This window comes from Dendrobates tinctorius, unplaced genomic scaffold, assembly GCF_039654945.1.
Source record: "Dendrobates tinctorius isolate UK_male_01 unplaced genomic scaffold, ASM3965494v1 ptg000023l, whole genome shotgun sequence".
Lineage (NCBI taxonomy): Eukaryota > Metazoa > Chordata > Amphibia > Anura > Dendrobatidae > Dendrobates > Dendrobates tinctorius.
In genome coordinates this window covers 11,664,598-11,682,193 of record NW_027361691.1, presented here as the reverse complement: position 1 = coordinate 11,682,193, position 17,596 = coordinate 11,664,598, and the positions used below count along the sequence as shown (strand labels likewise).

The 17,596-nt window shown below is 43.2% G+C and overlaps 1 protein-coding gene across 5 annotated transcripts in view; it reads left to right on the top strand.

Moving 5' to 3' along the window:
• NOX4 (NADPH oxidase 4) overlaps positions 1-17,596 on the top strand; it is a 372,675-nt gene that overhangs the window by 87,361 nt on the left and 267,718 nt on the right. For all 5 annotated transcript variants that reach the window (XM_073569264.1, XM_073569267.1, XM_073569265.1 and 2 more), the window contains 2 exons: positions 9,688-9,785; positions 12,264-12,291. In XM_073569264.1, the coding sequence (XP_073425365.1) occupies positions 9,688-9,785; positions 12,264-12,291 (126 nt within the window). The remainder of the gene's footprint in view (positions 1-9,687; positions 9,786-12,263; positions 12,292-17,596) is intronic.

Below are 17,596 nucleotides of genomic sequence, written 5' to 3'. Positions count from 1 at the left end.
ATGCTAAATCAAAACTACTATTAACTTTTTGGAGGAGGGAAATACCACTATGGATTCCCATTCTTCGAAAGGAATGGCTACCTTTTAGCATCTATAGTACGAAAGTTGGATTTGGCATAAGTTGCACACTTTGTATAACCCAATTGTTTTGCAATTTACAGTCAAATATTATAGTCAATAAAGGGCGCCCCATGCTCCTTTTCCATCGACCTCCATTAGTCATAGGCTCGCTCCCATAGTCAGGGGCTCCTCTTGTGCTGGCCAAGTTATTCGTGTAGTCTTAAGCCTTCCTTTCCAATCGATCGTATATTGGACATTCTCTGAATATTTTCTTGTGGTCGTGGGCCTCTACATCTGTGTATTTTTGTTATTTTGCGGACAGTTTATTACATTAGCAAATATATTAGTGATGTCTTACAGAGACCTCTCGGATATTTTAGGATTTAGGAGGATTTGGTCTTCCAGGAGTGATTGTGAAATAAATTATTCATTATAAAGTATCAGAGGTCATCCCAGGCTTTCCTTATCAACTCCTACATAATCTTAACTATATTTACTGCACTGCTGAGCCTGTTAGTCAGCAAACACAGTGTGGTTCATGGGAAGGAGAGGACTTGAACAGGATTTTAAATTATCAAGAAGTATTGCCATGGAAACAGCCGGAATAAGATATACAGGTACCTCAAGATATTCCTGGAGAAACCTCAATTATTTCATCTGGGTTTTTTTTTCCGTGTCTTAGACCCATATGTGCTCATTTCTCAATCTTTTTTTTTTTTTAGAAATTTTTGTAAATGAAAAATAATACATTTTAACTTTAGAAGAATTTGGACCTTAAATGGGACATTTGCTATGTATTTTGACTAGATTTGGGAACCTTAGCTCAGTCTGGCCCCATTCTCAATTCCAGTTACCAAGGAAATCTTGGGGCCTCAACCACTGTAGATACTTGTGGGACTTTGGTACCTAATGGCTGTTTGTTGATAATAATAATAATAAATTTTATTTTTTTATAGCGCCGACATATTCTGCAGCACTTTACATTTCAGAGGGGATTTGTACAGACAATAGACATTACAGCATAACAATAATCACATACATTAGATTATAACAAATACCAAGAGGAAAGAGGGCCCTGCTCGTAAGCTTACAGTCTGAGGAAAGAGGTAGACACGAAAGGTGGGTGGTAACAGTTGCCCTGATTGTATGGACCAGCCATAATGTTAGGTGTGTGACAGTACGGACACAGAGAGCTAATGGATGCATAAAGCATGTGGGAACATGATGCGGGAAATCTGGTTATGGTAAAACTTTTGGCTGTGCCACACAGGGATAGATTAGGTTAATGTGTTGAGGCGATAGGCCAGTCTGAATAAATGCATTTTCAGGGCATGCTTAAAATTGTGGGGATTGGGGACTAATCGTATTGACCTGGGAAGTGCATTCCAAAGAATTGGCGCGGCATGTGTAAAGTCTTGGAGACGGGAGTGGGAGGTTCTGACTATTGAGGATGCTAACCTCAGGTCATCAGCAGAACGGAGGGCGCGGGTAGGGTGGTATACTGAAACAAGGGAGGAGATGTAGGGTGGTGCTGAGCCATGGAGGGCTTTGTGGGTGAGGGTAATAAGTTTATACTGAATTCTGGAGTGGATGGGTAGCCAGTGTAATGACTGGCACAAGGTAGAGGCATCGGTGTAACGATTGGTGAGGAATATGATCCTGGCTGCAGCATTCAAGACAGATTGGAGAGGGGAGAGTTTGGTAAGAGGGAGACCGATTAGAAGAGTTACAATAGTCGAGACGAGAATGAATAAGAGAAACAGTAAGAGTTTTTGCAGAGTCAAAAGTAAGAAAAGGTCGAATTCTAGAAATGTTTTTGAGGTGCAGATGACAAGAGCGAGCCAATGATCGAATGTGGGGGGCAAAAGAAAGCTCGGAATCAAGTATGACCCCAAGACAGCGGGCCTGTTGCTGGGGAGTAATAGTGGAACCACCCACAGAAATAGCAATGTCGGGTATATGTACATTAGTAGAGGGAGGAAACACCAGGAGTTCAGTCTTTGACAGGTTCAGTTTCAGATATAGTGAGGACATGATATTAGACACAGCGTTTAGACAATCGCCGGTGTTTTCTAGAAAGGCTGGCGTGATGTCAGGAGAAGAAGCATATAATTGGGTGTCATCAGCATAGAGATGGTACTGGAAACCAAATCTACTGATTGTGTGACCAATAGGGGCAGTGTACAAGGAGAAGAGGAGGGGGCCTAGAACCGATCCTTGGGGGACCCCAACAGTAAGGGGAAGGTGAGAGGAGGAGGAACCGGCAAAAGATACAGTAAAGGAGCGGTCGGAGAGATAGGAGAACAGGAGAGAACGGTGTCCTTGAGGCCAATGGAACGGAGCATAGTGAGGAGGAGCTGATAATCCACAGTGTCGAATGCTGCAGAGAGATCCAAGAGAATTAGCATGGAGTAATGACCATTTGATTTAGCTGTTAGCAGATCATTAGACTTTAGTGAGGGCAGTTTCAGTGGAGTGTAAAGAGTGGAAGCCGGATTGGAGAGGGTCGAGAACAGAGTTTTCTGAGATATAGCGGATAAGACGGGAGTGGACCAGGCGTTCCAGGAGTTTAGAGATGAAGGGAAGATTAGAGACAGGTCTATAGTTAGCGGCACAGTTTTGGTCGAGGGATGGTTTTTTAAGTAGTGGATGTATTATGGCATGCTTAAATGAGGAGGGAAAAATACCAGAAGAGAGAGAGAGGTTAAATATTTTAGTTAGGTGAGGGGTGACAGCAGGGGAAAGGGACTGGAGGAGATGTGACGGAAATGGGTCACTGGTGCAAGTGGTTGGGCGAGAAGATGCAAGGAGCCTGCTTACTTCTTCTTCTGTGACTGGTTCAAAATCAGAGAGTGAGCTAGATGCAGTGGGGGAGGGAGGACAGTGCATGGTATGAGGTGATTGGGAGATAATTTCCTGTCGAATCTGGTCAATTTTTTCTTTGAAGTAATTGGCCAGATCGTCAGCTCGGAGCTCCATGGTTGGGGCCTGTACTCTTGGATTGAGTGGAGAATTAAAAGTGTCAGAGACGTTTCGGGTTGTTGGACAGTGAGGTGATGAGGGTGTTGAAATAGGTTTGTTTGGAGAGGTGAAGGGCAGTGTTGTATGCTCTAAGCATAAACTTAAAATGGATGAAATCTTTGTGTAGATTGGATTTTCTCCACAGACGTTCGGCGCACCTGGAGCACAGCTGCAGGAAACGTGTTTGCACCGTGTGACAGGGTTGTCGCCGTCTGCGTTGTGGTGTTCTATTTATAGGGGGTGCAAATTCATCCAGGGCACTTTGAAGTGTTTCATTGTAATGCTTCAATGCAGAATCAGGACATGAGAGGGAGGAGATAGGGGCCAATGAAGACTGTAAGTTCTTCATAAGTTTCTGGGTGTTAATGGCCTGTATGTTTCTATAAGTCTGGACAGTGGGGGTGACCTGAGCAGCCTGGCAGTTCTTGATAGAGAATGAAAGAAGATTGTGGTCAGAGAGCGGGAGAGGGGAGTTTGCAAAATCATCCACTGCACAAAGCCGAGAGAAGACCAAGTCGAGGGAGTTACCATCTTCATGCATTGGAGAATTAGTAAGCTGCGAAAGGCCAAATGAGGAGGTTAGAGATAAAAGGTGAGTAGCAGATGATGAGAGGGGAAGAGCAATGGGGATGTTGAAATCTCCCATGATGAGGGTAGGGATGTCACAGGAGAGAAAATGTGGAAGCCAAGTGGCAAAATGATCCAGGAACTGATGGGAGGGGCCGGGAGGACGATACACCACCGCCACTCGCATGGAGAAGGGGGTGTAGAGTCTGACGGCATGGACCTCAAAAGAAGGGAAGACAAGTGAGGGTACTGGAGGGGTAACCTGAAAGGTACATTTTGGTGATAGGAGCAGACCAACGCCTCCACCTGCTCTATTGTCTGATCTTGGGGTATGAGAGAAGTGTAGCCCCCCGTATGAAAGAGCAGCAGCAGTGGTAGTGTCTGACTGCTGGATCCAGGTTTCAGTAAGAGCCAGGAGGTTAAGAGAATTAGAAAGGAAGAAGTCATGGATGAAGGAGAGTTTGTTACACACTGAGCGAGAATTCAAAAGTGCACAATTAAGAGAGACAGATGGCATGCAGGGAATATTTATAAGATTAGAGGGGTTTCTAAGTGTAGCAGTCGGGGGGGTTTGACTTTCTATAACATGGGGGACCAGGGTTGGGAGCAATGTCTCCTGCGACTAGGAGAAGGAGGATAGAAAGAGTGAGCAGATGGTTAAGTGATTTGTGAGAGCGTCTCTGATGTTGAATGGTGGGACTGACTGGATCTGTGCAATTTAACAATGTGAAAAGAGTGTGAGTGCTATACATAGGAGAGGAAAGGAATGAGGGGCCGATATGGATGGAGTGTAGAGAGTTAATGCCAGGGTGGTGGATGTGTGTGAATGCAGCGGCCAGGATAAAAATTACACAAATGCATATGGTATATATTTGTTGTACTCCTAATGTACAGGGAGTAGATGTATATAAATGTCTTGCCTGTCTCCTGCCCTGTCTAACAGCCATGTCATAACTGCCAGTAGTACTTTGATACATGTACTTCGATTACATGTGCATAAATGCCACCCCTGCATAAATGCTCCCCCTAGCTAGGTCTGAATATATAGGAGGTTAAGGCTAAGATTTTTTTTTTTTTTTTTTTTGCTCTCTCTCTTCTCGTTAATCAATCACACTAAATTGAGACACCAGGACCCAATAAAGTGTTGTGGTCAAATAAACACATGTCCAGCACTACATGGATCATAAAGCACTTTGAAAAGTTTCTTGACCTCACAACATAAGGGGACAAGCAGAGTAAGTTGAAAAAACTAAATACCAGATATAAGCTTGCATAGTTGAAAACACATAGATAGCATTCAGGATTAACCGCTTGCTGACATTGAATGGAGACACACAGGAGTGGATTCAGAGCAGAGATTGGAAAAGCTGGTTACCTGCATGAAGAGAATAAAGATGCGTGTCACATTCATCCATGTTATAACTGCCAGTAGTACTTTGATACATGTACTTCGATTACATGTGCATAAATGCCACCCCTGCATGATCCAATCCAATTGATAAGGGGAAGAGAGGTAGCCATATTTTTCCAAGATGGTCATTGGCTCGGCTGAATCCATACTATCCATAGACTTCAGTGCAGATGAATGTCCACTTCTTCATTTGTGGCTGCAGTAGGGTGTCCAAACGGGTCTCATATGTGGGATATCTGTCTCCATCTACTTTGATACTTTCTTTAAAGGAATATTTCAGCCTAAACAAGTTATTTCCTATTCACTTTATAGCTTATAACTGGTAGATGTGTGGGAGTAGCTCTCCTAGGATCTCCACTGATCACCAAGATCCATGCATTTTATCCCCCTATCACTAGATGTTCTTACAGCACTGTTCACAATTTCAACAACTAATTGAAATACGAGGCTCCGCAAGATTAAAACACTGATTTTACTAATTATGTTGACAACTTGCCCTCAACATTCGGGTTGCTAGAATTTAGCTTTACATGATGAAGGCAATGTTTTAATTAGTTAATATTGGCAAATCCTGTTGCCAGGTTTGCTTTAAAGGAATAGTCCACTACTCGGACAATCCCTTCTGAGCTCCTCTATTTCCACCCACCAAAACAACAACACCTATTCACCTCTGGTGCCGGCGTAACTCCAGCGGTGTTGGCACTTGCTCTCCCGGGGCTCTCTTGACATTGTGATATCACGCGATCCCTGCAGCCATCCAGAGGAAGTTAAAGAGCGAACCGTAGCTCTCACTTCCTCCAGAAGTCAATTACGTCCATAGGAAGAATGGCATGCGATCCCTGAGAGCCAGTGCAACACCACTTGAATAGCGCCCTCACCGGAGGTGAGCATAGGTGTCATTTTATTGACTGGGAAATATAGCGATTCAGAATGGTTGTCTGAGTAGAGGACCAGCCTTTTAAACTGGAAAGTGCATGCACAATCTTTCATTCCATGTATCACTTCACCTCCTGGACATGGTCTTGCACCTAGGGGAGAACCAGGGAGGACGAGAAACACAAATCTATGATTTTGGTGATCAGCGGGCTCCCAGCAGTGAAGTGATAACATGTTTGTTTTTTTACGCTTTACGTTATACGATTTAATAAATGTTCGGTAGACAATTGAACTCAAAGAAGATGAAGAACGTGAAGAGAAAGGAAGCTTCCTTCCCCCCCCCCCCCCCCCATTTTTTTTGGGTCATTTATAGAATGAAATAGGGTGCACTTTGTGATTTTACTTATGTATCGGGGGGCCATCAAAAATCAGGAATCATTTTGATAATGAGATCTGTTTCCCTTTTTATTGTTACGCCAATGATAAAATAAAAAATTTGCTTGATTTTTTTGCTGTAAAAACCAGGCACATGAGCTCAGTATCTTTCCCTGCCAAATAAGCTCCACATATAATGAGCCGCACTCCGCAGGTGACCGAATGTCACGATCCCGATGCTCTTTTGCATGCTGTAACAGTGCGACTTGGCAGCGCTGGCACATACGGGTATGGACATTTCAAATGGTTTAATTTTCCCTTCGTTTGCCCATTTCAACCTTTTTTACAGATTGTAGGTGATGTCATTGTCTGGCTAAGTGTCTGCAGCAGATGGGAAAACCACGATTAGCAATTATCTTGTGGTTGATACTGAAGTCAGCTGTCCGCAGACAGACATGTGATCGCGCCGCAGGTCTCTGTCCGCCATCACTTGTGTCAGTATACACTACAGATGTATTATGTTTAATATAGCTTTATTCTCCCCCCCCCCCCCTCCAGTGATTCCTTGTTTATTGCCGTTCACTTCCCACCGAGGCTCTTACCGCAGCTTTCTCTTTTTCTTTAGCGGCCTCGAAAAAGAGGCCATATGTGCTTAGTGCTGGTTGTCATTCATCCACAGATGCTCCCATTGTATCTCCGTTCATGGATGTGAAAGAGTGGTGACTCAGAAATTGTTGATTTTCTTGTGGGACCTTCGGAAAAATGCAATAATCAGTCATAAAAAAAGACTATTGAGCGCTGAACAATCTTCTTTCCTATTGTTGCACTTATGACAAATTACTCATGATCATGTCATAGATCATAGAGCACAAAAATCTTAACCAGACTTCCAATAGAAAGAAAAGTTATGTTCTTTCTTGGTTAAAGTGTGGGGAAGGTGACCGGACCAACGGACTTGTCAGAAGGAAGAAGAGACGGTTTGTGCACTTTAGACAGATGTTATTCATGACAGAAGGGAAACAGCTGGGAAAAAGTGTAGAATGGGTGCAGTACCCTGGTTTGACCACAAGATGGCAGGGAGGAGTGTGAGTACAGGACTTGACAGCAGCTTATGGCTCTAGAAAACGTTAGTTATGGGGGGCGGGGTTACAGGGAACCAGGAAGGTTATAAATAGGACAGGAGGGTTCCAGAAAGTTCCAGTCCCGGGAGGAGCTTAGTAGGAGAGGAGTCAGTGAAGGAGTACGGACAGTGTGAGGAGCTCAACTAGGGGACTGAGGAGAAAAGAAGTCAGGGGGGTGGCCCTGACACGAAGAACCGCAGAACAGACGAGGCCCCGGGAGTACCAAATTGACGACGACCTCTGACCGGTGAAGTGCTGGCGGTAGATAGGCCTAGGGCGGCCCCAGTGACAAAGCCGTGAGAAACGTCACTACGACAGAAGAAAGGTTGTACCCGGGTCTGAATATGAAGAGCTGTGAAAGTGCTGCGGTGTATAACTGAGGTCGTCAGGAGGACGGCTAATAAACTTGGACCTATTGTACCCGAAATCTGCCTCCATCTCATGTCTGTGACGTCTGTTTGCGGTAAACAAGGGACCACCCCCAAGCTGGGCCACCTTATTACAAAAGCAATGAGCAAGCTAAACATTTTGTCACAAAGTCACCCAAATTACGGTACATAGAAATTCATAGCCCAGACTATTCTCTCCTTTCCCTTCCCTTTTTAATTACATGACTTCTACACCAATCGGTTGTAACATTAAAAAAAGATGACAGGTGAATTAAATAACGATTGCCTAGTGACAATGGCAACTGTCAGGGGTGGAATATTTGAGGCAGGAAATGGTCAATTCTTCAAGCTGATGTTTTGCAAGCAGGTAACATAGGCAAACATAAGGGTCTGACAGACTCTGACTATGATCAATCTGTAACGTCTAGACGACTAGATCAGAGTATCTCCAAATAACAGGTCTTGTGGAGTGTTATTGGTATATGGCAGGTCTTCTGAGATGTTCCCGTTATACTGTAAGCCTTTTTGTCTGCTCCTGGTATATGGCATGTCTTGAGGGGTTGTTCCCGATGTACAGCAAGTCTTGAGGGTTGTTCCTGGTAGACAGGTTTTGTGATGTGTTCCTTGAATATGATAACTCTTGGTGTGTGTTCCCGACATATAGTAGGCATTGTAGAGTGTTCCCTGTAAACAGCAGGTTTTGTATGATGTTCCCCGGTTTAAGGCAGGTCTTGTGTTGTATTACTGGTATACAGCAGGTTTTGTAAGGTGTTCCCAATAGATACTAAGTCTTCTGGGTTGTGTTCTCTAAACGGCCGGCATTTTCAGATGTTTCCATATGCAGCCAATCTTGTGCAGCGATGGTTGACTTTGTGAAACTTTCTCCCATCTCCCTACTGCATCTGTGGAACTCAGCCACAGTGACCTTGGTGTTCTTCTTTACCTCTCTCACCAAGTCTCTTCTCCCACGATTGCTCAGTTTGGCTGGACGGCCGCGTCTAGGAAGACTTCTGGTGGTCCCAAACTTCTTCCATTTAAGGATTATGGAGGCCACTGTGCTCTAAGGAACCTTGAGTACTGCAGAAATTCTTTTGGCCAGATCTCTGCCTTGCCACAATTCTGTCTCTGAGCTCCTTGGCCAGTTCCCTTGACCTCATGATTCTCATTTGGTCTGACATGCACTGTGAGCTGTGAGGTCTTATATAGACAGGTGTGCGCCTTTTACAAATCAAGTCCTATCAGTTTAATTAAACACAGCTGGACTCCAATGAAGGAGTAAAACAATCTCAAGGAGGATCACAAGGAAATGGACAGCATGTGACTTACATCTGAGGGTCTGAGCAAAGGGTCTGAATACTTATGAGCATGTGATATTTCAGTTTTTCTTTTTTAATAAATTTGCAAAAATTTCTGGGTTTTTTTCAGTCAAAATGGGGTGCAGAGTGCACAGTAATGAGAAAAAGAAATGAACTTTTTTGAATTTACCTAATGGCTGCAATGAAATAAAGAGATTGCAAAGGAACAAGCCAAAGAGTTCAGGGTGATGACCTCCATCCAAATTACTCAGATCTTAATGTGTGGGATGTGCTGGAAAAGTCATTCCGCCGAGACCAAGATGCGCAACTTAAAGGACTAAAATGACCTGCTGATAATGCAGAGCATCTTCAGGAATCTTGTGGAGTACTATTCCTTACCAAAGCTGTTTTGGTGGCTTAAAGGGGGACCCACACAATATTACTCTGAAGAATCTTCACCTACAGTCCCATAAAAACCACACATCAACAGCAGTGTGTAAATATAGCACCGGCCCTATCTTTACTGTATTATTACAGACATAGTACTAATTGCTTCTTCTCGTTTTCTCCAGCTATGCATGTGGGAGCTCACATCATCAATGCCGATAACTTTTCTATAAACTACAACGCTGAATATAAAGCACTTAATGTTGCCCGATATAAAAATGAGGTAAGTGGTTGTGATGTTTATTCTGCTTGTGTTATACACAAAATATCTTACATGTGTCCTTCCTTATCTTTCCTCTTGGCTCAACATATATTGAGATGAGCTGCATGCATGAGATGACCAGCTTGGAGATACTTTGTTGGTTGATGTTTACTCTAGTTTCACCTCTGCAGGCTTTGTCTAATTTCCAGTTGTCTCTGAGCTGGTAGGTGAAGACTTGAGCATTATTTGTTCTCCTGTCTTCCTATTACTTATATTTGTGTGTACAGTAATATTGACTTTGTAACAGTTACCAATTAAAGCATGGATAATTCGGCAAAGTCTCACAATGTTCCATCCTCTACAAAAATGTAATTTGCACTTCTATTTTAAGTGTCTTACTGTTCCCAATGCTCAATCCCCCCCCTCAAAAAAATAAATTGTGTGTTCTTGAGGATATGAGACCTCTTACAGTCTGTTTTCTAGCCAATTTTCCAACATTGGGTTGCGACCTGGAACAGGACAATTGTTTTCCAATTTTTCACAGACCACACCTCTTCACACCCTTGCTACTCCCTGGTGTACCCCCGAATGTGTGAATGGACATCATTGTTTCATCTCTTAATGGAGAATCCCAAAATCACAAAATAAATTTTCTGGGAAGCCTTTTGCTTTGTTTTAGGTTTTTGGAGGCTTTTGCGGCTCCCAAGAGATTTACTTTTTTCCCCCCTGGAAGTCCAAAAGCTTTCTCCTTTTTCATTTAGGAAGAGTAGAAGGGAACTTGTCATGTGAAAAAATGCTATTAACCTGCAGATATGTGCGGCCTTTGAAGCTGTGCAAGCACTGGACTGAAAGCTCAGCTTCATTCCTCCCTACAGTCACCTGCTCTCAGTCACGTAGGTGCAGCCGGCACGGTTTCAGTCATTGCTCACTACATAGTGATTCGCGGCTGTAACCCAACCCCAATTTCAGCACTGATGCACTGTACAGCTAGCTGGCAGTCAGTGCCATGCCATGGTTACAGCCACATCTCCCTGTCATTGAAGCCTTGCTGACCATGCTTCTATGACTGAAAGCTGGAGGCTGCCAGGAGGAATAAAGTTAATTTACTCCTGGCAGCCTGACTTTCAGTGTTGCGGCCGTACACTGTCAGAATGCTATTAACCTGCAAATTAACCGTATTTTTTCATTATAATAGCTTTTTTATATGACAGGTTCCCTTTAATTATGCCAACCAGCCAACCACTAGATGTGCTCTAGAATCTCATATTAATGGCTCAACGCAATCCGATTCCACAGAGAGATGCCAAAATGTCAAACCCAAATAATACGATTATCTTCTTACATTGAGTGGGTCAGCACCAAAAAAAAAAAAGGTCGGGATAAGAAGTAGGTTGAGTACACAGCTAGATAGAGGGTGGAATTAAAGGGGTTGTCCACTACTTGGACAACCCCTTCTAAATCCTTATGTTTTTCTCCCAAAAAATAATAAAGCCTGCTGTATACTCCCGTCAGGTTCTGGCGCTGATTCAGAAGTGTCAGCACTGGCTCTCCCAGGGATTGCTTGACATTATGTCACGCTATCCCTGCTGCCAATCAGCAGACAGTATCCCCACCTTTGGACAAATCAGATACTTTTTTTTTTTTGGAGGGAGTGAAAGAGCATGCGTGTTATTGTACTGGGGGCAAACATACCGATTGAGAATTGGTTGTTCGAGTTGTGGACACTGGACAACCCCTTTCAATTCAGGGCAATAAGAAGAACGGACCAAATGAGTGAACTCGAGTGAAGAAACAAATTGGGCAATTTTACAGCCCTTGCCTTGGGCACAAAGAGAGTTGTAATTGGCACTAGTAATCTGATCTCTCAGTGCTTTATATTTTATGATCCTGTAATTTGCATCTATTGACTTTATTAACTATATTCATTGACTATAAAGAACGGGCCAAATAAGTGAACTCGAGTGAAGAAACATATTGGGCAATTTTACAGCCCTTGCCTTGGGCACAAAGAGAATTGTAATTGGCACTAGTAATCTGATCTCTCAGTGCTTTATATTTTCTGATCCTGTAATTTGCATTTACTGACTTTATTGACTATATTCATTGACTATAGTGAAAAATTACTAGAGTATTAATTCCACACCCAGCCCTGAAAATAAGCTTTATATAGACATTCCAGACAGTCTAATGCAAGCAAAGCAAGGGAATGTCCATTTTTTTTCACCAAACTCATTTATCAAGTAAAATGAGTGGGCAATATTTGTCAGATATTTTTTCTGTTTCCTGGAGATGACAGGAGATGGAGGACCCTGGAGCTGCAGAAATGAAGATTCATGGAGGATAATATGTCATTTGTCACTATTTTGCTTGTCAGTGTTTTTTTGTGTCTTATCTTAATAATTAAAGTTAAGCAGTTTATGGAGTCTCGAATGTGATTCCTAATACAAAGCAATTTCAGGCAGGTGCAAACATTGTCTTACCTTTTTTTTTTCATTTCAGGATCCGAGGAAAATTATTTTCACTTCGGGTGAGTGTCACTAATTTAAATGGGAAATTACATGTTGGCGGTGGAGGAATAGACTGTTGTAGTTTGTTTTGCGCAGGGCTGGGATGTAATAGGGGCCATAGGTCTACATGGGGAAATGTGAAATTCGACCCGTTTCATTTTGTCTTGCTGGCACAGAATTACACTGCAATCATTCAGCTACCTGTGTGGATCAACTGAAAGTGATGTACTGCAATTTTGTTCAATAGACGTAGCAGAGCTGAATTTGCCAATTGGTTATTTTCTAGTGGCTGCTTTTCTTATCTTTTCTTTTGGATCATCACCAGCTTTAAAATAAACAACATTTCATGATACTCTGTTGGGAGTTGTGTATGCTATATGTGTATCTATGTGGCCACCTAGTGCCTTTGGTATGAACTACAGCCTGTTAAATGTTTTGCACGACATGATAAATGTATTGTTATTATCATTATTAAGGGTGGTTTCACATTAGCGCTTTTTAAGCGCACGCACGGCCGGGGGTAGCTCCGCCCCCGAGCCGTCTCTCTGCCCGGCGTGCCCGCCCCTTGCTTGTAGCGCCGCCTCCTAGCGCACAGCGGCGCCTGCGATCGGCGCACCCTATCTTTAGCATAGGGTACGCAGATCGTGCGCAGGCCGTGCGCTAGTTGCGCTTTGACCTGTGCTGCGCACTTTTGACGGTGCGCCGTGCGCGCCAAAATCTGAAAAGTTTGATTTTGGAGCGCACGGCGCACCGTCAAAAGTGCGCAGCGCAGGTCAAAGCGCAACTAGCGCACGGCCTGCGCACGATCTGCGCACCCTATGCTAAAGATAGGGTGCGCCGATCGCAGGCGCCGCTGTGCGCTAGGAGGCGGCGCTACAAGCAAGGGGCGGGCACGCCGGGCAGAGAGCCGGCTCGGGGGCGGAGCTACCCCCGGCCGTGCGTGCGCTTAAAAAGCGCTAATGTGAAACCACCCTTAGTGGTGAAAAATTGGAACCCTTAATCCAGGAGTTGGGAATATTTTTTTTTCCTGCCAGGAGCCACTTGGTGATTTATACTTTCATTGGGGGACTGTACAAAATTATCAACTTGAAAATTACCCTGCTATATTTGGTCAAACAATTAATTAACTTACCACTAATGTGACGGTTGGAGCTGCTTCTCTTTGATGCGACGTGTGATGTTAGGTGGCTGTAATGCTACTACTCATCACAACTGATTTTCCAGATTTGCGTTAGTACATCACATAGGAGACACTGAGGCATTTATACATCACATAGGAGATGCTGGGTCATCTATACATCACAAGCCTACAACCTACAGTAACCATCGCTCCACCATACCGCTGTACGACCATCTCTGCCTTCACCTACTGTATCCTTGCTCATCTCTTATAGACTTTGACACCTCAAGGGCAAAGTCTTCATTCCTCCTGTTCATGATTATTGTACTTGTTTTTTTATTATGTATACCCTTTTCCCATGTAAAGCGCCATGGAATAAATGGCGCTATAATAATAATATGCTCTTTGTTCAGCAATGGAGTCTTGCATGGTGAGCATGCATACAGGCCATGGAGGTTGAGTGCATTACTTATAATAGTTTTCTTTGAGGCAGTTGTACATGCAGAATCCAGGTCTTTTTGTATGCCTCCACAGGAGGTCATTGGCTCTTGGACAACTCTTCTGATAATTCTTTTCATGCCGCTGTCTGAAATTTTGCAAGGAGCACCTGGTCGTGGCTGGTTTATGATGAAATGATGTTCTTTCCTCTTTTGGATTAGAGCTCCAATAGCACTCAATGGAACCTTCAGTAATTTATTAATTCTTCTGTATCCAATGCCATCAGTATGTTTTGCAACAATAATGTTGTGAATGTCTTGAGACAGCTCTCTGGTTTCATTCATTATGAGATGTTTCTTGTGTGGCACGGTAATGAGACACCTTTTTATAGCTCATCAGTTGAACCAGCTGATATTATTTTTCTCTAAGTGGCAGGATTGCTTTCTAATTACTGATAGATTTCCACTGGTGTCATAACTTTCCATGGCTTTTTGCGCCTCTCTTGCTTCATGTGTTTAATACTTTTTCGCTGTGTCATTTCTCATTATTACACATAACTTAATTTTTAGATGTCCATGATTTATTTGCCTGTGTGAATTGGATGAGTTGTTACCAACATCTGGAGAGAATTTCATGTCTAAAGCACCTTTAGAAATATATTTACGCAGAAAATTGGTGACGTGTTCAATACATATTTCAACCGCTATTGTATATAAGCATCACTGGCGGTTTGGAGGCAAATATACATTACTGGAGAGTCTGGGAATGCTGCTGTTTTTCAATGTCATCTTTTGTTGGACTGGAGTGCTAAGCGCACTGACTCTGCCCACAAATTACATCCTGAGGCTGCACTGGCCAGGACGAAATCGTAGCATTCGGTAGTGATTGCTTCTTGCTAGTGTTGAGCATTCCGATACTGCAAATATCGGGTATCGGCCGATATTCGCTGTATTGGAATTCCGATTTTAGTACCGATATTTTTTCAATATCGGCTATTGGAAGTTCCCATAATGCAATTAGCCACTGTTGTGGCTCTGATTGGCTGCTGAAATGACGTCATCATGATGCGCGGTCTGTGCGCATCATGATGCGCCATCAGTTCGGGCCTTCCGGGGGGTCTGTGCCGACTGCCCGGGGGTCTGTGCCGACTGCCCGGGGGTCTGTGCCGACTGCCCGGGGGTCTGTGCCGACTGCCCGGGGGTCTGTGCCGACTGCCCGGGGGTCTGTGCCGACTGCCCGGGGGTCTGTGCCGGCCTGCCGGGGGTCTGTGCCGACTGCCCGGGGGTCTGTGCGGCCTGCCGGTGGTCTGTGCCGACTGTCCGTGGGTCTGTGCAGGCTGCGGGGGTCTGTGCAGGCATCGTCCGATGGGACTACAAGTCCCATCGGGCGATGCCTGGTACCATGATGGTGATTGACATGTTAGCCAATGATGGGACAGTAGTAGTCCCATCATCCGTCTAATGTGTTGAATGTAAAAAAAAAAAAAAATACATACTACATACATACTACATGCATGCAACATACATATATACTACATATATACTACATGCAACATGCATACTACATATATACCACATATATACTACATGCATACTACATATATACCACATATATACCACATGCATGCAACATACATATATACTACATGCTTTCAACATACATGTATACAACATATATACTACATGTAACATATATACTACATGCATGCAACATACATACTACATGCATACTACATATATACCACATGCATGCAACATACATATATGCAACATATATACTACATGCATGCATACTACATATATACCACATATATACTACATGCATGCAACATACATATATACTACATACAATACATACATATAGACATACAGTACATATAACATAGTACATACTCACCATCACTTGTCACTTTGTTCCCCGAAGCCATTGTCATCTGTGGAATAAATATTAAAATAACAAACCACCAATATACTTACCCCTGATCCGCAGAAGTCCACGAGTGTCCTACGACGATCTTGCGTGGAGAACAGCAGCATCAGCTGATGCTACCGTTCTCTACGGGCTCCAGGAATCCAATGACGGGAGGTAGGTATCCTTCTGCACTGTATTCCTCCGCCACTGTAAAAAAAAGTCCCTAGTCTCACTTTATGGCAAAAGCTGCGTGGGAAATTTCTCACACAGCAATGCCATAGTGAGACTAGGGACTTTTTTTTATTTTTTTGACAAAATTAATGGACATGCTGCGGATTTTACCGCTATGTGATTCCGCAGCGGTAAAATCCACAGCATTGGCACAGCAACTGCAGAATCCCATAGGATTACATGGGAATGCGTGTTAGTGGTTTTTAACCCCTTAAGCCCAAAAGGTGGTTTGCACGTTCATGACCGGGCCAATTTTTACGATTCTGACCACTGTCCCTTTATGAGGTAATAACTCTGAAACTCTTACATGGATCCTGGTGATTCTGACATTGTTTTCTCGTGACATATTGTCTTTCATGTTAGTGGTAAAATTTCATTCAAATAACTTGCATTTATTTGTGAAAAAAACGGAAATTTGGTGAAAATTTTGAAAATTTCGCAATTTTCCAACTTTGAATTTTTATGCCCTTAAATCGCAGAGATACGGCACACAAAAAACTTGATAAGTAACATTTCCCACATGTTTACTTTACATCAGCACAATTTAGGAACCAAAACATTTTTTTGTTAGGAAGTTATAAGGGTTAAAAGTTGACTAGCGATTTCTCATTTTTGCAACACCATTTTATTTTTACGGACCACATCACATTTGAAGCCACTTTGAGGGGTCTATATGATAGAAAATACCCAAAAGTGACACCATTCTAAAAACTGCACCCCTTAAGGTGCTCAAAACCACATTCAAGAAGTTTATTAACCCTTTAGGTGCGTCACAGGAATTTTTTGAATATTTAAAAAATGAATATTTAACTTTTTTTCACAAAAAAAATACTTCAGGTTCAATTTTTTTTATTTTACCAAGGGTAACAGGAGAAATTGGACTGCAAAATGTATTGTGCAATTTGTCCTGAGTACACTGTTACCTGATGTGGGGGGAACCACTGTTTCGGCGCATGACAGAGCTCAGAAGGGAAGGAGCGCCGTTTGACTTTTTCAATGCAAAATTGGCTGGAATTCAGATCGGATGCCATGTCACATTTGGAAAACCCCTGATGTACCAAAACAGTGGAACCCCCCCCACAAATGACACCATTTTGGAAACTAGACCCCCCAAGGAACTTATCTAGATGTGTGGTGAGAACTTTGAACCCCCAAGGGCTTCACAGAAGTTTATAACATACAGCCGTACAATTAAAAAATCATATTTTTTCCACAAAAATGATCTTTTCACCCTCAATTTTTATTTTTCCAAGGGTAACAGGACCCTAAAAGTTATTGTGCAATTTGTCCTGAGTACCCTGATACCCCATATGTGGGGGTAAACCACTATTTGGGCGCATGGCAGAGCTCGGAAGGGAAGCAGCGCCATTTGACGTTTTTGGCTGGAATTGAGATCGGACACCATGTCGTGTTTGGAGAGCCCCTGATGTATGAAAACAGTGGAAACCCCCCACAAATGACACCATTTTGGGAACTAGACCCCCCAAGGAACTTAACTAGATGTGTGCTGAGCACTTTGACCCCACCAATGCTTCACAGAAGTTTATAACGCCCGGGCGTGATAATTAAAAAATCGTATTTTCTCTCTCACCCATGACCGCACCACCATCAAGGACAGGAACCTA